Source organism: Streptopelia decaocto (genome assembly GCF_964273445.1).
Source record: "Streptopelia decaocto genome assembly, chromosome: 1".
Taxonomy (NCBI): domain Eukaryota; kingdom Metazoa; phylum Chordata; class Aves; order Columbiformes; family Columbidae; genus Streptopelia; species Streptopelia decaocto.
The window spans coordinates 92,871,476-92,898,035 of NC_138663.1; the positions used below are offsets into that span (position 1 = coordinate 92,871,476).

Here is a 26,560-nt window from a genome sequence, read left to right on the forward strand (position 1 = left end):
GTATACCAAATGATAAAATACTCACTTCTGTTAAGACAGAGGGCAAAGCTTTTAGCACTTTCTAATCCACATACTCTAAGTTCACCCAAAAAATACAGTCTCTACTTTGCTACTGTTACCCACTAGCATGAAATAATGAAATTTCCATTGCCAGTTTATTTTTACTAGATGTAAGGATTTTTTACTTAAATATTAAGACTTAATGCTCTTTCAATAAATAACTATCTTCAGTCAGTCTGGTCAAAACAATTTTTTCCAATACTTTTTCTTTTTTACAATGAAAGTCCTAAAATGTGATTGTGTGCAGGGGTTTCATAACGCATTAGGAGTGTTCTACCGATAGTATGTAGTTCACATAAGTACAAAAAACAGTAAAAAAACAGAGGATATACTGTTAGCTGCAGGGAGGTGGCAGGAATCCCTAATGATTAAATTATGTAAGAATCAGCATTTGATTTGCCTTACTTGGAAAGCAACTCCTTCCAACAAGAAAAAAGCTTGCTTCCACTGTAAAGACATGAAATTCTTTGAGGGGGAGGGAAGAAAATAAACCAAGAATGGAGATGGTTTAGACACTTCAATTATTATTAATCACTTTATGCACTGAATTGGTTATGTTTTATATTAAAAAAAATATAAAAAATATTAAAAAAGGTGATGTATCATTAGACAATACTGAATTACTACTACATTGTATTTGTTCTGTAATGATGGATGACCTACAATCAACAAACATTTGTGAAATCTCTCAGAAAAACTGAAACAGAAACATTCAGTGACTTTACAGTAGGTTTAAAACTTTAGTAACTGCTGTTCACAAGATGTAAATCTGTTTTTTACAACATGTATTTGCTTTAATTTTTAGTTGCAGTAAACAGTCACAAGAGGTCACCACATTAAAATCTACAGGGGAAAAAAAACCTGTAAGCTAGAGAAAACATACTGTATCATTCTGATTAAACACAACTGGTTTCACTTACGTAGGTATTTCTGGCGTAAGAGCCACAACTATAATATAAAACATATATATGACTTATTAAAAATTTTGACTCTCACCAGTGTAGCAGCAGCCAAATGCAATCCAAAGCACTACGAAGTTTACGGTGCAACATCCAGAATTACTTAAATTTGTCCCACCATAATGTTTAAACTTATTTTCCTGTCTGTTACATCTTGCAACAAAGTTGGAAATATTATCAACCAATTTTATTTATCCATCTTTATAAGAATTATTCAGGTGGTTCACAGCAGCACCATTACTTTCTAGTCCTGAGAACTACAGTGATTAATAGAGTGCTTAAATAAGTAAATAATTCCAGAATTGTAAGATTATTTTAATCTGTTAAACAAAACAGTAACAAAAATATCCTGGGTGTAAACCCCCCTCCAACCAAATAAAACAAACAAACAAAACTACCAACCAAAGAACACCTAAAATGTAGATAAGTGAATGTGACTACGCCATTTTTATCTTAAAAACTGGGCCAACACCTGTATGTCATTTTAATTAAACCACTCTTGTCAAACAAAACATATTCTAATAGAGTACATAAAATAAAAGAAAGTAAGCCTAGTGATTTTTTTCATTTATATTAATACCGATATCTGGTATCTCCATGCAAATGAAATAAATATTCTAAGGCAAAACCTGCAATAATTGAGACTGGAACCACTATATGGAAAACTTTCACCACATTACTCTGTATGTCCAAAAATAAGCCTATGTAGATATTTAGCATGAGAATGTGTTTAGTACATGACATCTAAAAAACTGTTTAATGAGGAACCTGGGGCTTTTTCATTTGCTTCATTGGTAGGTTGAGTTTTGGTTGGTTGGTTTTTTCCTGTGTTTGTTTTTAACTGCCAACTTCTCTGTCACCAGCTTAGATAATTTTGAAGGATCTTATCCTTATACTTTATCATCATAAAATCTGTAATAAGTTAATCTTGACTTACATTAGGGACCAAGCAGTGGAAGAAGGAAAAAAAAACCCAAACAATCAAACAAAAAACTCCAAATCACTTAGGCAGGTGAGGGAAAAAGAAAATACACCTTTATAAATCTCAAATAATACTATCACAACCACACAACTTTCACATTATTGTCTTTTCTAGTCTAGATGGGAGTTGGGAATTGTAAATCAAGCACTGCACCAGTGCTTAACTTCATTAACTAATCAAGTTAAACACAGTCACATGCCATGAGTTCAAATCATTTAAACAATTAATTACTTGCTTGCTTCTTCTCCCTCTCAACTGCCAGGACTTAGACCAAATAATTTTAACAAAATATATTCTTAAAATACATTCCACAAAATGCACGTGTATGAAATTCTAGTCGATAGAACTCCAGAACTACACAGCTCTAAAGTGTCAAGCCAGGTTGCTATGTCTTGCATCCCAATTACTACTACTATCTCGAAGTACCAGCACATATTCTTTAAACATTTTATCTGTTTTGACTTATGCCAAAAGAAAGCTGACAAGAATGGCAACGTTATACCTGAAAAATCCATATTTGCAACAGCACTTACCTCACTGCAGTAATTTGAATTTTCTTTAAAACTAGTGGTGACTTGGTCCCGAAGGGCTACTTTCACATTTGGGAATCTGGCAACACTTCCCAGTTCCTCTAGTTGTGCTACCCAATTGCATCCCAATTTTATATGAAGATGAGTCTTAAACATAAAGCATCCCCTAGATGCAGAACAAAACAAAACCGGACAACAGGCCAGACAGAACCTGTGGTAAACCCTACCAGTTGCCCAATGGAAAAGATCAGGGAATCAGAACCTCAGGACACACCAAAAACACACTGTTGAAAATAACTCTAGACGGTCCAAAAGTGTTTTTGACTTAAGTCTGACACTTGCTCATTTTCAAAATGAGTTTCAAAAAGCAGCTATCAAAAAGATGAAACATTGCTAGTTCATATGATTTACTCAAGACTACATACCTGCAATAGGTCTCCTTCATCAAAACGTAGCATTTCTATTATGCCATCCGACTTGATGAAAGCTGCAAGGAAAAACAAAAAAATAAATAACTTAATAGAAAAAAATTTGTTATTAAAAAGAGCAACTTAAATATCTAAAATCTGCTGTGCCTCATTTTGTAGATAGAGCTATGACAACCCAAAATAACAATGCAGAGTCTAACAAAACACTAATTTCCTCTGAAAGCTCCAATTCATAAGTTCCACATTCTGCAAATCAGTCTTTTGGCATATAAATGTTTAACTCCAAAGTGAACAACTTCTAGATTCCCTAGAAAGACAGGCTGTACCAAGCCAACTCAGTACTCCAACCAATATGACTGGGTACCTAAACAAATGAATTTAACTCATCTAAGCCCCAAAATAATTCCAACACTTCCAAACAGAATTTCAGTTTCATTTTTACACTGAAAATATGAACTGTACATCTAGAAAGCCTTCTTCACACTGTTCCCTAACCCTCAGCGTGGCAACAACTCTTTCCATCTTGATGGTAACATAAAATTTGAAATAGTTTAGCAGTCTTTGCACCATGTGATTGTGTCAGAAACATGTAGGAACCTCAAATTAAGCATTCCTCCTCCACTCATTTCCTTTAAATGTTTGGTCAGGCCATTGTTGCAAATGTTCTTCAATTCCTCTCAAAATGTAGGGAATGCTACTTTCTTTTAAAGACAAAGAAATAAGGGCATTGCCCTTCCTGTAAAATGTAATAATCTGTACAAGAAAGAACCTGAGTTGAAGAGGAAATAAAAGTTCAAAGAGATCTAAATTTTACTCCCCAAAAGAGTATTCACACACACAACAGCTGTTCTTTAGGATAAAATACAGTTACAACCTCAAACCAGAAAATTTATATTAAAAAAAAATCCCTATAAATAACTCATCCCTTACTCTATCACCTTTTTCCATGACTGGCTTTACTATTCAGCTAGGTGAAGTTTAGAGAGTGAGAACACACCCCTCTTTCCGCAAAGAGGAACAACTTAAACAGAAAGAAGTTAAAGATTTCGCAGCAGACAGGAGAGATAGTTTGTGTTACTGGAATATGGAATTTGCATCCCAGTCTGAAAAAGAAGATTTAAACCTTCATCTCCAACTTTGAAGGTCACTGTTCCAATAAGAACAATTATTAGAAGGTCACCAACATACTCACTTATCTCTAAGATGTTTTAAAAAGAAAAAGTGACATTACTTTCAGAAAGCAAAAATAAGAAAAAAGCACTCTTCGCAGACAGGAGTAAAGGCATCTACCACACAGAGAAGCACTGTTTTTGACACATATTTGTCCCAAGCATTTCCTCACTGGTCACCTCATTCAGCATCCAAAATTCAGTCCGCTACTTAACTGTTTGCGTATCCCATTCTGCACCCCTGACTTCCCCCATATTTTGATACCTTCTCCTAAATGGCACAAACTCCACAACCTTGCTTTCATATGGCCAAAAGTAAAAGTCAACATAAAACAAAGATTGCTCCTGTGATCTCCAAACCTCTCTTTTGGTATGCAGAAAAAAAAGCCCAACCAATCAAAAATCTCAAAGAACAAAATTTTATACAATTATTTTCCAAGCCGCCACGTCTCAGAATTCTAAGATTCAGCGACACAGGCTGAGAAAGCAGCCCAGCTCACGTGGAAGTGTGAAAATTACCACAGAGGGGAAGGAGGAACTCAGATTATAAATAATATGCATGTCCTGCCATATTAACAGTAGCATGAGTGGCACTGGTCAGTCATGTCCGCAATATCTTAGAAAAATGTTTGTGCATATTTATTGTTATTACCTTAGTGATTTTCAAAACAAGCAAAAATCATTCTTAATCCAAGAACTGGGGGTTGGGTCATTTATACTGAAGGACTATACAGAACATAGGGCAAGAGATTAAAAAAAAAAAAAGTAAACAAAAAAACAAACAACAACAAAACAGCATTTAAATGGCTGTTGCAAGATCAAGTCCTGCAGTTTATGAAGATCTGGGATTTTAAAATTTAAATTACTAGACTACATCTATCAGTTTAAAGTTTAATCCAGAAAGAACGAACAAGTGGATTCTTGTCAACTGGCAATACATATGTAAGACATTCAAGTCACTGTTTAATTTTGTCTCTAAAACTATTCAAAAAATCTATAAGTGAACTGCAGTGCAAGCCATAGGAAAATGAAGCTTTGACATGGTAGGTTAAAAAGCAAAGTGTGACAGTTAAACACATACAAAAAATAAATTTCAGATTATCTGATATGAGGGGAAAATTTCCATTCTTAACTTAGGGAGAAATCTAGAATTTCTCATGTATTAGATTTATTGTGGATTTAATAAACACAATTTAATATAAGAATTTACCAAAAAGAGCACACTTTCCTAATATACAAAGGAATTGCACCTGTGAAGTTGGCCTTTCCAGCATTCTTTCATTTTCTAGCTTCCAGCTCTGGAAGCAAAGAATATACACAACTTGACTGTGACAAGAAGAACTAACAAACAACTCACTAGACAACAGTTTTTTGTATTCCTAATCTATCATCAACCAGTAAAACACAAAAGGTTTTTCTTCCTATGTATGCTTTTACATAAAACTACGAATTCTTAATATTTTCCTCAGGCTTTTTTCCCCATTTGCAGGTATAATTCTTCCACAGGGATAATACACATGGCAGCTCACAGAGACCAGCCAAAGCCTCCTACCCAAGCAGCTTGAACACGGTCAGCCCTTCTGTAAACCCAAAGCACTTTCTCAGGCACTCTACACTTATTTTGTTGTTGTTGCACCTTATGAACAAAGGAACAGATGTTACAGAACATTCTGAGTGGATGAAACTGTTAAATAGAAGTGCCATTCATCATTATATCATTTAAGAAATGTTTTCAGAGAGTGGATGACAGTTAGTGCCAGGTGAAGTCAGATGCGCTGCAAAGCTTGGCTGCTGGCCACTTCTCAGTAGTGGCATCTCAGACTGTGATGAAGTTTCCGTGGTTATAACCCTTACCTTGTTTTAGACTGATTTTCAAGACTTTGTTTCTACTTTATCAGCTATTTCATCAAAGCAAGGAAATTACAAATAAATACCTATACCTTGGTAAGATGAAAGCTTGTTTTTGCAACTGACTTCTCAGACTCAATTCAGGATGAAGGAACGAGTCACCTCATTCAAATGAGGCAAAGCCAATTAAATTTTTAAAAAACTCCCCTGATGAGTCATAAATAATCACCCAAATCCCTGCAAAAGCAGCTCTCAAACTGTCCAATGTGGACCACAGAGAGGACAAAGTCTTCTTCAAAGTGAAATGTAGACAGTGCCCAAAGAGCAGAACGCTTCCTTCTGAATCCTTGCCCATTCCAGAATTAGATACAGTTGCTCACCATTTGTACTTGTCCTACCTGAGCCAAGCAAGTTCACAAACTTCTGCAGTGCAAGTCCAAAAATAGTCTTTTCTGTCCTTTTACACAAAATACATATGTCACCAATAGAGAATAGATTATTACCAATGCCAGAAGACTCTGCAAGCAATTAAGTATGAGATCACTTAGGCATGGTTTATTAGGTGAAACATTCCCCATGCTACAGAGGAAGGTGACTGTTTCTGCAAAGTCTCTTAACAATTTCTCCTGGAAAAACTACTTCCCAATGTCCAGACTGATACCATCATGTTCCATTATCAGTCTAACACTGTAGCCAATACTTTAATACTCTGGAATAGTAAACGGCAGCAAGTTACAAACTGCTGACTGTGTCATTTCGGTCACCCCTGCCACATGACTGGCAACCACTACAGGAGGGGCACAACAGAACATTTGGGGTAGGAAGCATTTCAACTGTCACAGTGTGATCTGCTGCTGCACTAATCAGAAGCCAAGAAGCCAAATTACACATTAGGAAAATAATTTCTTCCTGACCCTCCAGACAATTGAAGACCTGAAGGCTGATTAGTATTAGTTATTAGTCAAACTTTAAATGTTATTAGCAAGTTCACAGCCCAAAGAAGGAGAAGGATGAAGATTCATTATCCACAGATTTCAAGTCCAGAAGAATCAGTCTGCTCTTCCTGCTCACCTCTGCTGAACAGAATGTTTTCTTCTAAGAGGTATACACAGATCCCCCTCAGCAGAAAACTTTTATCCTTTCAGGCACACACAAGAAGAAAATTTATCAGATTCACCCTCACTACCAGAATACTAAATGATTTCAGGGTCCATTTTTTCCAGCTTATATCATGCATATCCTGGTTATCTCCTTTCAGACAGTAGGTCACTATTAACAGAAGTGATATAAGCAAGAGCAAACACTAAAAATACTGTTTCATTTTCTGTTTTCAATTTACAGCCTTTAAAATGCAACTTCTTTGTTAAAGTCAGCTTTTCTATGAAAAGCTCATTAAACATATCATTAAAAAGTAGGAATGTAGGCCTTTCCATTTGCTTCCAAAACACCTTTTTCTACAGAAGTATTTTCTAAGCTTTTCCAAGCTCTTTTAAAAATGGCAAAACAAAAACCACAACCACAGCCATAATCTCCACCCCCGAAACCACAGCTTTCTGGAACAGCAGAAACACTATCTAGCCATTATTACCAGTGGATTTCTAAATGCTTTCCCCTACCCTTTCCAAGCATCACAGTGCTTGATGGTAAACACCTAGAGTAATAAAAATGGAAACGATAGTGACTCTTCTAAACAGATATTGAATTCACTTAAACTCCTCAAAACTAAGGCATAATCTTCTCACAAGTTGATATAGCTAAGCAGCCAAACTTTGCTCAAATGCATTCCTATTTTAACTGTCTCTGGTCCAAGTCTTTTATATTTTAGCTTAAAATAAGAAAACTACACACATATAAAGCATCAAGTAACAAGAAGAAAATTTTAAAATCCTATACTTCCCCAAAGTAAACCGGAACTTAATATAAAAAAATCACTTCAGCCAACACCAGTCTTCAGATGTGCCTGAATTACACATAACAGAATAAATTTGCATGTAATGTGAGACCATTCAATATGTCAAGACTCTTGGTGCACGACGATAAAAAACATTCTCCATGGCTCACAGGTTATGAGGCCTCCTCTGAGATCGGATTTTTAAGGTGGCTTTGCAAATTCTTCTTTTCTTTAGCCACTGTCAGTTTTTTAATTTCAATAGGAATGTATACTCTGGCCTATATGCTTATAAAAACACTATCATGAAATATTAGTTTGTTCTGGAACAGCTACTCCATAACAGTGCTTTCATTTATTTTTATGTTAATAATCATTATATGTCCTCTTACATGCTTGTAAGAACTGTTTTCTCCCTTAACTCTTGTCTAAACTAATCTTCCAATTTTCTTATAAACTGTATTTACTTAACCTGATATCATCTAGTTTACGAATTCTCTCCAAATTCTGGAAATAGTGTCCCAACTTATTAAAATTGGGCCAGAAGGATTATTTAAATCTCTCCTAATTTACACTAAGTTTTTTTAAAAGTCCAGTTTCTAACCCTTTGTCTTAATGACTAAGCTCACTTCAAGGTAAGTACAACCACATGAGCCAGTTACAATGTGCTAAGTGTCATTCACTTCTGTCTATGTAATTGTAATTACAGCATTTGTATCACTACCGGTTGAACAGCACAACTAAAACTGGATGAGTTGGTTTTAAAGCTTTGACTATGAATTAACTGCTTATGCACAATCACACAATTTCAATAATCCTGAACAGTGGAAAATGAAGCAGCTTGTGAATTGCAGGCAGGTAGATAAAGAATGATAAACCAACATCATTATAAAAGGAACACTGCATTGTAAAAAAAAAAAAAAATAAATATCACACAGATAAAGAAAAACAGAATTACGCTGTAATGTAAGCAGCCATTTTTATCTGCTTCAAGAATACAAAAGTCTGGTGAGCTTCAAGAAACACATCCCAGTTCAGTGTTGAACAATATAAAAGCTGTTTAAAGAAAGGCCTTATTCTCCAAGGTGGAAGCTACCAGCCTGAATTTCTGTCTACATCTCAAGAGGTGAGCGTTCACTGGAAATGTAAAAGACCATTCTCTTAAGAGCCACCGAACCTCAGGCAAGAGGCTCTGAGAGACAAGCACCAGTTAGTAGGTTTCCTTTCTAGCTAAATCCTCTTGCACTTACATGGCCAACTTGCTTGTTTCTTTTCCAGTAGGCCATAACAAAGGGAAATGGATAATTTTTCCAATAGACCTCAGGAAGAGCCATCACAGCCAAGACAGTAAATACACACAAACTAGTAAAGATTGTATGCAAAATTAAGTCACTTTGAAGTCTTTTTACATAGAAATATATTAATATTTTTCTTTATTAAAACCTCTAATTACCATTCCTCAAAAAGGCAGCTTGCTATATTTTTATTTTCTGTTTACATATTGGAGTTGAAATAGAAATGTTCCTAGATTATGCACTTTAATCATCATGTAAAACAAAAGAGCATTATATTAAGGTAAATTACAAAAATACAGATTTTTCATTAAAAACCTCACTTTGTACTACTGATTATAAAAAAAAAAATTATGACTTCACACAACACATACTCAAGCAAGTTCACATGCCCCAACCTATGCCCAAGTTAGTACAAGCTAAAGAGAGAGCAAATCATTTGCAGTGCGATACATGAGTGCACAACTCACTATTCCACAGTGAGGGGAAAAAAAGTCAAATAATTTGTATTTTACTGGACACAACAGCACAAATTTGAGTGCATACACTGTTACCCAACTAAGTCTGTATATAATCTTTCACTAACTTACTTATGTGTCATTTCTGACTTTAGAAACCAGACAGGCTTCTTTACACAGCAAGGTTCTTTCCCCGTAAGGATATCTGTCACATCGTGTTCATCCGCTCAGTTAAGGCTGATGCAGGTTTTTAGGAATTCAGTGATCAATTCAGTTCTTAAAGCCAGCCACAGATCAGAAAGCGACAGCACAATTCTGATTCAGAACACGGGCCCCCAAAAGACCACGAAGCTACTGCTTAGGCTGAGAAAGGAAAAAAGCGGATGCCCCTCCTGAAGACACAGTTCACACATCTGGCTCACAACGGTTGTTTCACGCTTCAGAAGATGGTGCAACTGCTTGAAGGTTTCTTTTAAGGAGTTTGTACTGCTGGGATGTATCGTGTAACAGATATATCCTTGCAATGAAACTATAGAAACATACCTAGAAACAAAAAAATCTCACTGGAAGTAACACTTAACTACACCTAACGGTCTGCTTTCATTTAGTTATTTTTGTAAGAAAATTACTTCAGATTATTTTAGATGGACAGAAAAAAAAAAGAAACACATTATTCAAACACCTTTATTCTCAGATGTTTACTCTTACTCAGCCTGTATTTCCACCTTGCGGAAATTTGCATTTTCATTCACTTCAGCTACAGCATTTTTTTTTAACTCTGTTTTGTAAATAGGAGTTTAAAAAGTTATCTGACATTGACCAAAATGGTCTATTTCAGGTGGTAGCCATAAATATCATATAACTTTAAACGTCACTAGGCTAAAGTATCTATTATAAACATTTTCTTTAAGTTGGTGCTTTACTTTTAAACACTGCAATAATTTCATTTGTTCCTTCAAAGATATTTAATTGCTGGCTCCAAAATGCTTCTCAGGAAATAAATTAAATTCTGTTTCTTCACGAAGACTTCATAGTGGGGTATGAATGAGAACATTTCTTTCAAAATATATTTTTTTAAAAAAAAAGGAAAAAAATTCTCTCATTTGGAGAAAGACTTCAGCACACATTGTTTTTAGGCCAAAGAGAACAATACTTCTGACACTCATGGAAACTTCTCATAAATCATTTAAAGAGACAAAAAAAATTAAAAGGAAGTTGAAGACAAACCCAGCATCTACAAATAGCATCCTTTTTTTCTGGCTTTGGGCTATACAAATTATGGCTTTTTATTCTTCCTAATGGTGGTGATTTAAAATATTTTAAAACTTCAATATGCTAAATTAGGTATACCTCTATAGATTTGTCATTATTTAGCTTGTACAGACAAAAAATTAATTGGAACTAGCCTCAAAACCAAGATAACTTGTCCTGCAATGAGAGAAGGGGAAAGTGGCAGCCCTTCCAAACTGTTCCTAAATCTTCATCACACTTCAGTCGTCAAATGTTAAATCATAAACTTCTAATTGTGGCATTCTGACTACTCATATAGCACTGCATATTGATGTGTGCACAGATAACATGGACTTCAATTGTAGTTCTAGCCATTTCAGCACATACAAACATTTAATATGTAGTTTACAAGAAATCAGTCACTTCACAGATTCTGCAGCCTCAGAACAATGCATTAACTGACAATAATTGTAAATATTACCATTAACGTCAGCCTTCCAAACTTGCACTCTTATGAAATTAGCCACCGAACAGATCCACAAAACCCACTTGCTCAAAAAAATTGATTGTGCCAACCTAGTGCAAAGACCTACTTAAAAGGTACATCCAGGCTGATTAATGACTTTGATAAACCGACACAGGGAGCAAGAATTGTTCTCTGCACTGTAGAAAAGAGGAAGGAGGATGGGATTTCCATAGTTCCCAAGAAACCCCACAGAACAGGAAGACTACAGAACCAGACAGGTAACTTCCAACATCTAAATGCCTTGCTGGCAATGTGAATGCCATCAGGTAAAAGCCACAGCTATGCTCTGTGGGCACCACTCTGTTTTCAATCCCCATTCCTAACTTGTTGCCTGCTATAGAGGATGATTTGTACCACTCAATTCACGTGTCAACACAGCAACAGTGCCCTACTGGGTGAGAGTTCTGCTCTTTACCCTGCCCTGATCCCCCCCTGCCATTTTTTTTAGTCACTTCTCAGGAACTGCATTATTTTATAGCACAACAACGGAACCTGGACACCACATTAATTTAGATTTTGCTGCCTAACACCTGCAGCTGGTTTAAGACTAAATTATAACTGGAGAGAAGAATCACTGGGAGGGAGGAGCAGAGTACCTCCACCATCTCTGTGCTCATGTGGCAGCTGTTACTCAAGTGTCCACTGAAAACAGCTATTAAGCCTGGAGGACAAGCAAAAAAGCAGCAAGCTAATGCTTAATCAGCTACCATACAAAGTCTATAAATACAATGACCGAAGGTCAAGAAAAGGTAGGAAAAGCCTAATGGTAAAGCCCTAGTGTTAATGATGTGGCAGTAATAAGTATATCGATTGTTTCGCAAACCAGACTATTGACTTGCCACGTGGGAACACAGAGGAGCAGGATAGAGCTGGCCGCAATGTCTGATAAAGCCAGAAGAAAAACGGGTGGAGAAGTACAACTGCAGCAAGTTTTGAAAGAAGATAAAATATAGGACAAATAGAATGAAACAAAATAAGGGAAATTCAGGTTTGGGGAAAAATAAAAGAAAAAAAAGAAATTAACAGTGCAAGTAGGCATATGGAAACAAAATGCTTAAGTATGTTTAATTGCAGAAATCTGATTCAGCTACCCAAAATACCTTAGAAGCAGCTACCCTTCTGAAGTAAATAAACAATCTCTTCTGGTGAGACTCTTTCAGAAACTGTCATGATGACCTAGGTTGACACCCTGCGCAACACAGATCATGATTTCATGACATAATTCTGAATCCTTAGGCACAGTACCACAGTCTGTTTTGGAGACACATCTAATTCTACTTTAAAGACTGAAATCACCCCACATCGCTAAGTTGCCCCTTACCTAAGACAAAACTAACTTATTTTCACTAAATATATGTACCTTTGCTAGATTAAATGGCCCTTTAGCATTAGATTTTTTTTCCCCTAATACAGGTACTATTAAAGCTTCACGAAATAATGCCAAATAAATTCTTCATTCAGTTTCTGAGTTCCTTACTCTAATGTACTTTCCCTAGAGAAATTCAGTTCAAAGGAAGAATTCATGAGACTCATCAAGTACTGAAACTGATAAAATTTTCCCTGATGTTTGAAGTTTGTTTCAGCCTTTTCTCCATCAGGTAACGATATCTGGTAGTACTAATAGGCAGAGTAACTACACCTGTGAAGATTCAGTGTCCATCAATAAAACAATCCCTCCTTCAGCAATGAACACTATCAGGTTTCCCCAAAAACCAAGGAATTTGTTAATCTTTTCATCATTACAAGATACAGTTTAGCCAAAGCTACTCAAGCAGATCATGACCTAGTTAAGCTACATGAAAGGCAACTAGGAAGGTATATGATAATACAGAAGCAGCTGTATCATAATACAGAAGTTCCCCCCACACACACCTTCCTTACCTTCTTAGATTTAGGAGCAACAACCTGCAAGAGCAGTGTCAGTGCTTTCTGTCACTGAATAAAGAAGCAGGATGGCTGGGGGCAAGGGTCTCACCAGATAATGGTCACTTCAGGTACCTCTCCAGACTGCCCATTGCTGGCTCCACAGACTAAAGTTACCCACGGGTCAAAAACACCACAGCAAACATATGAGAAGGAAATGGTTTCCAGGAAGGACCAAGTACTCCATGTCTCCTGCTGCAAGAATGGAACAGCCAGACTTGGCAACATTCAATATCCAGATCTCTCAGCATCGCCTCAGATATGAGTCGCACAGATTGTTAAGTATTACATTAATACACCTTGCATACTAACATGTCAATCACAATCCAATTTATTGTCATATTACCAGCAGCTAGCAAAGATGGAAACCAATGGTTATATTATCCTTCACATGAAAAATGGAATAAAAGTATTTATTTTGAAACAAAATTTTCAAGAGAAAAAATGAGAACTAGGGAACAAATAAAGCCTATGTGACGCACGACTATAGAAAGAGAACAGTTGACAGGGTCTTTGTTATTCTATGGTCACATTTCTTTAGTGATGCAGCAACACATGAAACTTCCTGGATCCATTTACAACTCCACTTCTTTCTAAATCATATCTAAATTACTACTACCATGGCATTAATTTCACCATGGAGTTACATGGAAATCCAGAATTCTCCTGTCTTACAGATATTCCTGTCAATTGCAACAAAATTACCAGAACTTCCAACTAAGTTTTTAAGATCATGAGGGCCACTCAAAACAGAGAAAGAGTGATTCAGGCTGGAATTGACCTTAATACGTCATCTAGCTCAACCCTCTGCCGAAGCACGGTGAATGCTACGTTTGGACAATGTTGCTTAGGCATTTTTTTAGCTAGGCCTCAAAAACTTCCATGGTCAGAGATTCCACAGCCTCTCTAGGAAATCTGTTTTAATGCCTGTCTTCACAGTGAAATATGGTCTCATTACGTCAAGCCAGAACATTGTAGTGATCCATGGAGAAGTCAGTGATTCACACAAGATCTAATCTGAATAGGTCCATGCCTGTACTGTGCCCCATGCATGGGCTGGCTGTCAGCCTGTGCTGGGCAGCAGGATGAGCACAGCCAGCTCCCTGTAACAGAGGAGTCTGCAGGCAGCTCCCAGTTGGTACCAGCCATTATGCCACCTGGGCAGCCTTGCCTTCATCTAAAAGCACAGCTAGGAGCTCTCATGTGAGCATCATTTCTGCTTTATAGTAGAAATCCTGAATAGAGTTGTTTTCTTGTAAGGAAATCCAACAATAGGTGGAAGGACCAACATGGGGTAACCCTTTCTACAGATGAGGTCTGCACAATATGTTGAACATGGTCAGGAGGCCTGTTTGATGCTGCACAACTCAGGGTTCCCAGCATCAAAACAAAGGTAAGATTATCTATACTATTCTCTCTGTATAGTGTTAGCTCTAATAAAGATCATTTTTAATCATATTCTACAGTGCTTAAGTGCCTTTCTTACTTGCATCACCACAGACCAGCACCTCCTGGTACAAAACAAACCTTCCCTGTTTCATCGTATGGCCATTGTCTCCCAAGCCCCTGCCACACATCTCTGTGGTAAGTCTGGCTCCACTTCCTTCATAACCTCTACTTTGATATCAGCAGGCTGCCATGAGGTCCCTCCAAAGCCTCATCTCCATGCAGGTTTGAGTCCCTCAGCCTCTCTTCATAGGTCACGTGCTCACCAGCTATCTTTGTGGCCTTCCAGTGGGACAGCAGAGAGCAAAACTGGAGGCAGTGGTTTAGGTGTGGTCTATTAAGTGCTGAGTATAAACAGGAATAATCACATTGTTCAGTCTAGTGGCTACACTCCTGTACACTGCCAGGGTACATTGCTGACTCATGTATAGCATTTCCAGCTTGTATCCCCTGCAAGTGGTTATTCTGTCCCATTTGAAAGACTTTATATTTGTCCTTTCTGGATTTCACGAAGGTCCTGTCAGCTCATTGCTCTGTCCTGTTTAGATCTCTCTGAAATGCAGCCCTGCCCTTGAACACACTGACTGCTCCCCAGATTCAGTACACACCAACACCAGACCAGTGACAAAGATATTAAGCAGGACAGGTCCCAGAATAGAGCCAGGGGGAACTCCTTGTAAGCAGCCCCCAAGATAGAGCACGAACCACTGCTGGGAATAAACCAAAACCAAACACCCTGTAGTTTATCTAGTTGCTTGGATAGTTTTTATCATTATCTACAAATTCCACCTGCAAATATTTGTACAGTATTTTGGTCTAAATCACTGACTCATTAACACTTTTCCTGTATTGCCAGATGATTTCAGATTTATTTACAAGCTTCAGATAATCAGTTTTTAAACTCAACATACTATATCAACATCTCAAATGCAGGACCCAAAAATCCCCTGGTGGAAGCAGATGTCACGAAAAACAGCTGATTTCTTTAACTTCTATAATCTTCAATCTAAACCAGACATTTTCAGTCTGCAGCTTATCTATTACAAAAATAAAGAAATTTCATAAGCCAGTCACATCATACTATGCTGAAGCTATCCAATTTCACACTGAGGAAACTACCTTGAGATGTTTCCAACAGAGTATGCCTGCAGGGAAATGAAAAAGCTTTACGTCTTCAAAAGCTAAAATTCTCCCTTGAAAAATCGTCTCTTTGAGAACTTTTCTCAGACATTTTTTCTTCATACCACTCTCCTCTCAAGCACCTCATTCTGCTTCAGATACAAGGATCTAAAAAGTCAAGTTGACAAAAAAGGGTATATAAGAGGTTTAGTGGAAACAAGTATTTCAAATTATTTAAATCAGTACCATGCTTGTCTATGACTTTGTCTCCTATCATCACTCCCTCAGACGGTAATTTAATCTGTTTCACACCACTACTAGCTGTACTTCCTGACTTAAATAACTTTTAAAATAACTCTATAAATGAAGAGCGGTTTGGGATTTTTTAAGTAACTTTAAAAAGTCTGTGCACATTCTATTACATGAAATCTGTACAGTGCAACATACATCTAGATGTTCAACTGAAAAAAAACCCCTCAGATAAGCCTTAAAACATGATTGTTAAGACAGATTACATTATGAAGAATAGTTAATGGATACATGGATCAAAAAATTCTGAAAACCTAAGCATGTTGTATTAGAGTCAGCTAAACAGTTCTATTAAATTACATTTTGTAACTTCACACCGTACACGGACAGAAGGAGCTGTTAGGTACACAGTTTTGTTTCCTGTACACCTCCTTCCATTAAATTTCATTCAAGTATCCTTAAAACCTGTTCAATAACCACAGTAAAGCTCCAGCTGTTTTCAGGTGGTTCTCTACTGCTATGCATGCCACGCAGTAGGAAAAGAGGTATTAAAAAAAAAAATCACTCTATGATAGTCATAGCAAAAAGATAGATCTAGTAAGTGCAGCAGGAAAAATCTCAAACCGGTCTTAAGTTTTTTTCTCCTTTTCAGAGAGTAGAACTACATTGCTATCTTCCAGTTCCTTGCTGTTTTCCCATTACATTCAAGATTTTTAAAAAGAAAGAGCAAGCACAACTGTGCACAATCCTGGTTTAGTCCTTTTAATATTCCAGAGCACAAGTCATCCAAGCCCGCTTATCAGAAAATGTTAAAAACAGAATTAAGAAGTGCTAAATGCAGATGCTGCATCACATCATTGCTACTGTTGGTAAATCACTAATTATTCCATGTAGACAGTTCAGAAACCAGAAATAACCAACATTCCTGCATCACATGTTAAAATTTTACCAGCTGCATGTAACAAACCCGTATCTGACACGGTATTATTCTTCACCTGCATTTATTACTAGAAATATAAATACCTCCCCTTTAACTCTCATGGTCATTGGTTCCTTTGGTTTCCTAAATCAGGCATCTATATTTTCAGTTTACAAGCTTTACAAACAGAAAAAGGGAAGTTTGTGGCAAGAATTACTGCCTCCATATCCAGACTATTTGTTAACAATTCCTCCATATAAGAAAGGTGAGTGATAGTGAGCAAACTAAGTTGCACTATGTTCCTATTTCCAAATTAACACGCTAGATTACTAATGCCAAATGTCAATCACAAAATAAAGCCCATTCAAGCAAGACACTGATATACTCCTTATGTAAGAAGAAATTCTGCATCCTCTATCTTGGTATTAAAAATTAAATACTAACACAAATTTTTAGAAATAACAGAAAGGATTTTTAAAAAAACTCTAGTTTACACTCAAATTTGCTGACTACCACAGCTGAATGGCTCAAATCAGTTGCTTTTGTAATAAGCACCTGGTGCGTTCACCTTTTGGAACTACAGGATAGCGCAGGCTAGAAGCGACCCCAGAGGCCTCCAGCCCGACTGCCTGGCCAGAGTGGGTCGAGTTCAAGGAAGCTGCTGAAGGTATCACCCAGCCCAGTTGTGAGTAGCCCCACTTATCGCCATGAAACGTGCAGGTTTACTTCAGATGCTGTCTTTTAGAGAAAGAAAGAAAGAAAAAAAAAAAAAAAAAAAGACACCTTCTCACAGCTCCCATTACACCCAGGTAAGCTCAGGTAAGCTCAGGCTGTAGACTGACAAAGTCAGAGGCACCATACAGGATAGCAGTTACTAGTGAGAGAAATAAAAGAGAGTGTTATTGACTTTTATTCTTGCCGAACCCACAAACACAGCAACAAACCAAACTGGTTCTAGCCTGCACTTCAGTCACACAACTTTTACTGCTGGTTATGCATGAACCACAACATCCACCATCCACTGTCAAACTCCCAAGATTACAGTTTGAAAGATTCTTTATACTTAAAAACTTTGCAAATCACACCATGGAATCGTAACACGTATTGCTTTAAGCAGAGCAAAACTGGGCATGCTTTGAAATAGAGTGACACATGGCAAATATCCAAGCTTTACTGCAAACAGCTGAAATTTTAACATGCACAAATGTATCCAAATTACTCAAAGTAAACCATATTGCAATACCAGCTACCAATCACAAAAAGCACAACTGAAAGCTTTAAATAAAGCAAAGCCTATAGATTTCTTCAAACTTTGGAGGGGCTTCATCATGTTAGGCACGATACAAATACAGAGCAAGTTCCCTCAAGAGTTTACAAACCAAGGCCTCGAGCTGCAGCACACCATCCTTCAATCGACATCTACAGGTGAGAGTACCTCAGTCTTGCAATATAACTGCACATGGGTGAGGGAGAAGGATGCAGAGAAGGGAACAGCAAACATGTCATGATTACACAAAAGGTGATGGAGAATGTGTGGGCTCAACTTCCTGTCCAGTGCAATTTTTCCTTAAATTTAATTCAGCCCGAAGATTCTGCAGACAAGACCTTTCAATCCAAGCACATGGTTAATATTTACCATTCACAAGAGCAAAGACATAGCGCAAACCTAATCAGCTCTCCCATAGTTAAGCTTAAAAAATGCAGTGAGACAGCATGGTCAACTTTCATTCACGGTGGTTTCCTCACAGTGATCACGATTTTGATGTGCTCCTTCAGCTGCTAGAGTGTTTCCAGTTTGACTGAGGTCATTCCTTCTGGATCACATTTTGACTTAAGTCAGGGTCAAAACACTAGCTTTAAAATAAATGATAACATACTTTATACTAGTTCTGATAGCAGGATATGACAAACAAGCCATATATGCGAAGAGCTTTTTTATAATGTTATTTTAAACATAAAAGCTTTCTCCCACATCACCTTACAGCATTAGTCTACTTTGTATAGTCATATGAATTGGCCTGGATTGCCATTTTAGATACAGCTAAAAAAAAAGCAAAAAGGAAAAGCTACTTGCCTGAGATTAGACAGAATGGCAAAAACGGAAGCAGAACTCCAGCATCCCAGTACACTGTTACAAAGACGACACCTCCCTTCAACTCTTCCATGACTATTTTAGCTATCATTTACACTCAGTAACTATCTTTGTTTCTAGGATGTTAGCGGAGAGCATGTCAAGCTTTAGAAAAAGAGAACATTCTGCATTTTCACTGACCTATCTGGTATCAGATCTTAGATGTTTAAATAATAATTTTTCCCAGATCTAGCACTAAGATATAACTTGAAAAGTTACAGTTAGACATTGAACCTAGCCTAAGTATCAACCTTGCTCTAATTGCACCAATTTTGTGAGCAGGTAGGTAGAAAAGAGAACTATCAAAATAGTTTCAACAGTCTTTCAGTCAGCTGGCCAAATAAAAAATTATTAAACAAAAAAAAATCACTGTAGTATAATTTTTTAAAAAAATTATAACTCAATATAAATTAATATAAATAAAAGAACAACACAAAACATTTCTCAGAAAAGCATGCTGATGTTAGACATTTGTCTTCAAGATATTTTACTCACTATGGTGCTTATGGCATTACTATCTATGGCTTCCTCCAACCTGAAACCCAGAGGGCTGTTATGTGACCCCTCAAAAGATAACTAAAAAAAACACAAAAAAACAAACTAAAACAAAAACCACACGTGCTGAAACATAAACTGAAAGTTGTCCTTGATCCATGTGGCAATACAGAACGTGATAATTACACTAGGAAAGGATGAGCCTACTAAAAGCCTGAAAATCGTATGTATTAGCAAAAGAAATTCTTAAGTTATTTTTGCTCTCCTAAATGGCATAAGGTTGGGAACTGAGGACTCAACCAAACAGAACAAAACAAAAAACAAAACAAAACAAAAAAAAAGCAACAACAACAACAAAAAAAGTCACACATATCAATGTTTAGTCTGAAAGTGATGTTTAAGTTTTTTTGGCTGGCCCACATGCAGTTTTCTCTGCTCCCATATTTGTTCAGATAGCAGATACTTTCCACAAGTTCTCTTTCTCTAGCACAGAGAGTATACAGGAATACCACTGTTCCCCACGAGTTTGATTTACAGCTTATATACACAAACGATTTCAGTTTTGCTTATTGCTGTCAGACAAATGGCAAAGCTGTTTATGTTACATTTTTACCCTCAAACTCTTTAACTAAGATTGAGGACTAGAAGCAGTCATGTCAATCTGGAATACTTCAGCATCCATCTTCTTCCTACTCATGACAGCTCCATAAAGAACTGCTTGCTGCTCCTTCTCCACAGAAGCATAAAGAAGCAGCATTACTCTTCTGCACATCAGCTCCATCTTTCCCGTTTCTCCTCCTGTACATGAAAAGAGGAAAATAGTACCCTCCAACTGCATTTTTCAATTTATTTTGCGATATTCTGATCTATTCTTTTTTCACTCTTATTGCCCAAGTACCCATTTCTATCCATTTTTTTCTGTGTCAGCTTCTCTGGAATAGGTACTGCACTGTGTAGCACTACAGTCACCTTCCATTCAGCAGTGCAAAAATAGTACAGGAGCAAGAATCCACAACCTCAGTTCTCAACCCTCTACAGCTTCCTTCCTGCAGCTGTAGTGAAACATGTATGCCCACATTTGGGGGATGGAAAGCATATTCCTAGCTATTTCCTTAATTCCAGATGACTGGTTTTTTAAACTGTGTCTTACTATGCTTACCCTGACCTAACCTGGTAGAAGCTAAGGCGCTGAAGGACCAAGCCTGAAACAGCTTCCCCTCCCTTATTCTGAACTAGTGTTTCATTGTGAGCTCCTACCATGGCGTGAAGGCCCAGTGACCAAGTTGGTCTCTCCTCACCTATGCTCAGTTACTGCCCCTTGCAGACTGGCACTTAGATTTTAATATAAGATCAGTGGGACTGGATCTCACAAGTCACTATTCAATGTTGTCTTCCTTTAAAACTCCGCTGTTCTTTTATCCAGGGCTATAAACAGGCATTGAACTCAGCAAAATGAAGACTCCGAGCTAACAGTTTTCAATGTGCGATCCACAAATGCAGATCATCAACAAATTCTTCTAACTAATCCATAAAAGATTGATTAACAACCAAAACAAAACAAATAAAACAAAACCCACCAAACCAAGACCTTTTAGTAAGCTTAAGTGCACTACTCATAGACTATATTCAAGCAGCAGAAATCTTGGGAAGAAAAATGAGTGTCAGAAATCAGAAAGACTGAAAAAAGATCCATGTTCTGTATGAGAATCAAATTCACTTGTTGAAAATGACAGAAGTGTTGCTTGCACAAGTTTTAAGTAATAGACTGTATCAATAGAAGGAAATGGTACAAGTACAAATAATTCCATTTTCTTGAAGGGCTTCAATCATATCCATACAAACTCTGTGAATCTAAACCTGTCTTTGTTGATCTAGGAATGCCAAGGAAGTCCACAGAGAAAGTCCACAGTATCTCTTCCTTTCCTGATTTCAGCTGTGATAGAGTTAATTTTCTTCCTAGTAGCTGGTGGAGTGCTGTGTTTTGGACTTAGAATGGTAACAATGTTGATAACACACTGATGTTTTGGTTCTTGTGAAGTAGTAGTAGAGGACTTTTCAGCTTCTCACACCATACCAGGTGCACAAGATGTTGGGAGGGGGCACAGCCAGGACAGCTGATCCAAACTGGCCAAAGGGATATTCCATATTGTATGATGTCATGCTCAGTATATATTTTTGGGGGATGCTGGCCATGGGAATCACTGCTCAAGAACTTGTGTATAGGTTTGATGAGTGGTGAGCAACTGCATTATAAAACAAGTGATGCACATATTATTTTATTATTATATCAGAGTTATTATTACAATTATTTTCCTATTCTGCCCTATTGAGCTGTTTTTTATCTTAACCCACATGGTTTACCTTTATTTTCCTGATTTTCTCCCTCATCCCACTGTGGGGAAGGTGATGAGCGAATGGCTGTGTGGTGTTTAGCTGCCTGACAGATTAAACCCCACCACTTCCACAAATGAACAAAGCCAGGTCATGACCCCAACTATCACTAACTTTTAGGGCATGAATCAATTCCATCACACCAGTATATGACATCAGTGATAAAGCTTATAAACTCATATAAGCTATTACCTGTAAAGGAAGATGACCAAAATTACAGTTAAAAAGTAGGTATTTCTGAAACATTTGAACTTTTCTAGTACCTCAAGACACTACAAACTGAACTGACAGACTTACAAATTCTTATCACTCTAAGAATGCTACATCTTCTTCACACTGTTTTCTAGATGTTAAATTCTCTGAAGACAAAGTCAAGTGAGCAAGAGTGGCTGAGACTCAAAATTGGGTTTTTTTTAATCATCACCTTAATATTAACATCATCATATTTGTAAAAACAAGTTGCTAAGATATTACTCAAATTGAGCCTTTCATTAGAAAATTAAAGGCATATCTACATTTATTCTGATACATTATTAGGATGCATTTCTTCCCTCAAGTCTGGTCTAGAGACATGACTACAACCTCTTCACTAAACTCCTATGCCATACCCTTCTCATTCTTTTTAATTCTTATTCTGTTTCATCCCCTTGGACCCCATCTGGCCTGATACATTACAGTTTCCTTCCAATATACCCTGCTCCAGCATAGCAACTTGTTTGAAAAGTAAATTCTCATGTCAGCCAAAGTAAATACGTTTCACCTACTTCTATAACACACTACATTTATCTGCTGCTTTTTAACGCTGCCACACAACCACAATTTAAAGTAGACTGTGAGTCTGCACCTTGGAAATGCTTGAAAGTCCTTCTCAGCAATGCTACAGAATATGCTTAGGTGTTTCGCTCGGGGCGCTTTTTCCTTGTTAAACCACAATGAAAATACAACGTGCCAAAATCAAAGACGCTAGAAGTTAAAAAGTCTCCTTCTGACTTTCACTAAAGTTTGGAGAAGACGCCATCGACCTTGCAAGACCGACAGACACCTGTCAAAAGTTGGGGGAGGTGAAAGGGAGGGGGGGGTCTCGCTGTCACTTCCGAACGTGCATTTTTGCCCTTTCCCAGGCAGGTTTGCCGTCTGTTTGGCTTGGCTCGGTCTCCCGCTGGAAGCCTGCCGCAGGGAAACCAGCTCAACGCGAGAAAGCCTTTTTTCTTTCTTTCTTTTGCTTTTTCCTCCCCCTCTCCTTTTTAAAGGGCAGCTCCAGCTCCATCCCCGCCGCTGTCAGGGAAGGCAAACCCCAACCCCACTAAGTTTGCCACAATGCCAGCAACGTTTCCCCCGGCACTACACATACGTACATACATACATACACACACACACACACACACACGCAGACCCGCCGGCGCACTCCGACAGCCGCGGCTGAGGGCTGGGGGCTGTGAGGGGGTACAGACGGACGGACAACGGCAGCGAGTGCCAGCGCGGCCGCAGCACGGCGGGCAGCGGGACCCGGCGGCCCCGCCGAGGGGGAAGGGGCGGCGAGGCCCGGGAGCCTCACCAGCCGCCCCCCGCCCCCGCTGCAACCACCGCCGGGGAGCGCGCGGGCCGCGGCCGCCACCAGCCCCAAAACCGTCGCCAGAGGAAGAAGAGGAGGAGGAGGAAGGCGAGGGGGAAAGGATACGAAACGAAGGGAAATCTGGGTCTCACCTTCCTTCTCGGCCCGGGCCGTGTGGAGGAGCACCGCCAGGGCGAAGCGCAGCGCCGCGCCCCGCCAGGCGGCCGCCCAGCTGCCGGCGCGAGGCAAGGGGGAGCCGGGGCAGCCGGGGCAGCCAGAGCAGCCGGGCGCCGCCGCCTCCCGCCGCGCCGTCATCGCGCTGCCGCAGCCGGTGCGGGTCCTCCGTGTGTCCGGCCGGGCCGCGGCGCGCGCGCGGAGGAGCTCGGGGAGGGGAGGGGCGGGGGGAGGGGGCGGGGCGGGGCCGGAGCGAGGGGTGGGCACCCTGCAGCGCGCTGCGTCTCCTGACGCGTGTGTCACGGGTGGGCGCGGGAGGGGAGGGAGAGGGCGCCGGCCTGAGGGGGCGGGGTTACCAGGAGAGGGCGGAAAGCAGCTGCCATTTTAAGTATGGGCAAGCCGCCTGCTTTCCGCTGGGGTAGAGAGTTTGGGCAGTGGGTTCTTATGCTTTGCTTTATTTTAATTTTTTTTTTTAAGTGACTTTAGCTCTTCTGTGGGTGCTTGCTCTTCGTGCTGGAGCCACCCCGACTCTTTAATACTCTCACTTGAAGGGTCGGGGTGTCGCCGTTATTGTTTTCCTACGGAGGGCACTGGGGCTTCTCCTGCCCGTCTTAAAGATGGCGGCGGGAGGGCGGCTGCGCGCAGGGCCGCGGGGGGAAGGTCTGTTTCCTACGGTGCCTGGGGCGGTGCAGGGGCAGCGGCGGCAGCGCCCGCGGTTGAAGGCCGCCTGGCGGGGACGTATCTCTCCGGTGTCTGTGGCCTTTTCCTGTGCCTGAGTTTCTGGAGGCCCAGGATGTGGTGGGGCAGGGGTGTCGGTAGCGTTCGCCGTGAAGGAGTCTGCTCCCGGGCCCGTCTGCGCAGCAGCCTCCGCAGCAATAAAACCAGAGGACAGCGAGGTGTTGCACACCTGAGACACAGTGTGAGGTCTTTGGCTGAAGCGAGGGTGTGACACTGCCACTCTTGGGGAAAGATAGACGGCTGTCACCATGTGTTTCAGCGACACAGGTGGGTGTAGGGCCTTTGTGGAAAGCATGGAGCAGATTTGCAGTACAGGAGAAGGCATGTTCTTACAAGTACAACATTGATATGCATCAAGTGGACCCAACGTTGCCCTGGCAGACGGTGCGTTTCACCGATGCCGAAAGAGGCCGTGACACCAGGCACATGGTGTGGCAAGGCTGGGGATAAAAATGTGTGAACTGCAGCCATAGCTTGCTCTGGATGTTGTCTGTCCAGGGTTAGGACTGATCCTGCCAAAGTCATTTTGGATAAAGGAGTGGAGGGAAGAGTCAGTAGTACAAAGAGGTTCTGTTCAGTGGTGAACTGGCTTAGCCTTTTAGAGTAAAAAGTTGTATGCACCCACGCTCTGTTCCTTAATCATTAATTTGCCTGTGTGACCAACACTGGGTTTGAAGTGCTTGGAACATGTGGTTGAATTTCAGCTCTCACAACAGCATTATAGATTTGGATGGTGCGATATATCCAGTCTTTAAAGAACTGACTAATACACAGCCTAACTAAAAATAGTAACGTTTGTTATGGCTCTTACACAATCATAATATACACTGTTCTTTATTGTCAGAACACCCCAAAACCACCTTGAAATTCTGGATACTGTGGTTTTGTTGAACTATGGCCACAGCATCAACTAGGTTTATTCCCAAGGGAGAAATGAAAAGTTAGAAACCTTGGATCCATGCCTTCCCCAGCAACAGTGACTATTTCCAGCAGATGTGTGAGGAATCAAGTTAAAGGCTTCTGTATAATTAGTAATATTTCAAACTTGCATAATCTTTTGACCAGTGCATTGAAAAAGGACATACATGAGTCAGTGACTTAGGAGCATGAGTCTCTGGCCACGCTTCTCAGAACCACACAGACCACAGTAAATATAAAGCCTGATCACCACTGTGAGCAGAAGCCCACATGTTGACTGCTGGGGGGATAGGTATGCACATCAAAGAGCATAATCAAACCTAAGTAAAGAACTCAGAAAGACAAACAGCAGTTAGCACTGCAGCTTTATTACAGTGATCTTGATTTTACCTTCTTAACTAGGCTTCTGCTGTACATGCATTACTTTTCTGGAAAAAACAAGTCAGCTATTTTCTATTTCTCATATTTCAGATCCAGTGTTGCACAACCAAGCAACTTTCTCTCTCTAATTCATGCTGTAGAGCATCCTACCCCCTAAAATGAATGGAAACTCTAATGAAACTAAGATGTAAGGATGGCAAAATCTGCCTTGCAGTAAAAATGGAAATACCAACTGCGCTATTAAAAAAAAAAAGTTGGTGATATAAATGAGAGAACAACTGTGAGTCCTACCATTATGGTATGTATGAATCTTCAACCTTACAGCATTAAAATATGGGCAGTTTTTAATTGTTCTATATACAGAATGCCTTTTTCAAAAGCTATTATTAGATGTGTAGAAAACAAATAGCTCGCAGTATGTGTTCTCCCTTTCATCTTTGTCCAGAACTCCTACTGTTTTCTGTGCAGGAAAAAAACAATACAATATGGTTCAATGTCTGTAAATGATAAAGCAAAAAGCATTCTGCTAATTTATTTCTGAATTAATCTGGGTTATATTATTTTATACATGTTTGAGGCTCTTCAAGTTGTTTGGTTTATGCATGCAGTGTATATAAATATTAATATTTGGGTATCGCAGTATTGCTTGAGCCTATTGGACAGTTTCCTAAAAAAACAATTCCCATACTAAAACAAAACAAAAGAAACAGCCTTCTTATAATAAACTATGATGAGATATAGAATATAATCCTTA

At 39.1% G+C, this 26,560-nt stretch overlaps 1 protein-coding gene across 2 annotated transcripts in view; it reads right to left on the bottom strand.

Moving 5' to 3' along the window:
- The window catches only part of TMEM131 (transmembrane protein 131), a 102,408-nt gene extending 78,449 nt beyond the window's left edge, over nt 1-23,959 (bottom strand). Inside the window, exons 1-2 of one of the 2 annotated variants that reach the window (XM_082073169.1) lie at nt 23,748-23,959; nt 2,957-3,018 (exon numbers count right to left, since the gene is read on the bottom strand). In XM_082073169.1, coding sequence (XP_081929295.1) covers nt 2,957-3,018; nt 23,748-23,910 — 225 coding nt within the window. In that variant the 5' untranslated portion in view covers nt 23,911-23,959. Of the gene's footprint in view, nt 1-2,956; nt 3,019-17,594; nt 18,012-23,747 lie in introns of those variants that run through there. The other variant, XM_082073170.1, reaches the window with a different exon arrangement.
- Between the last annotated feature and the right edge of the window lie 2,601 nt (nt 23,960-26,560).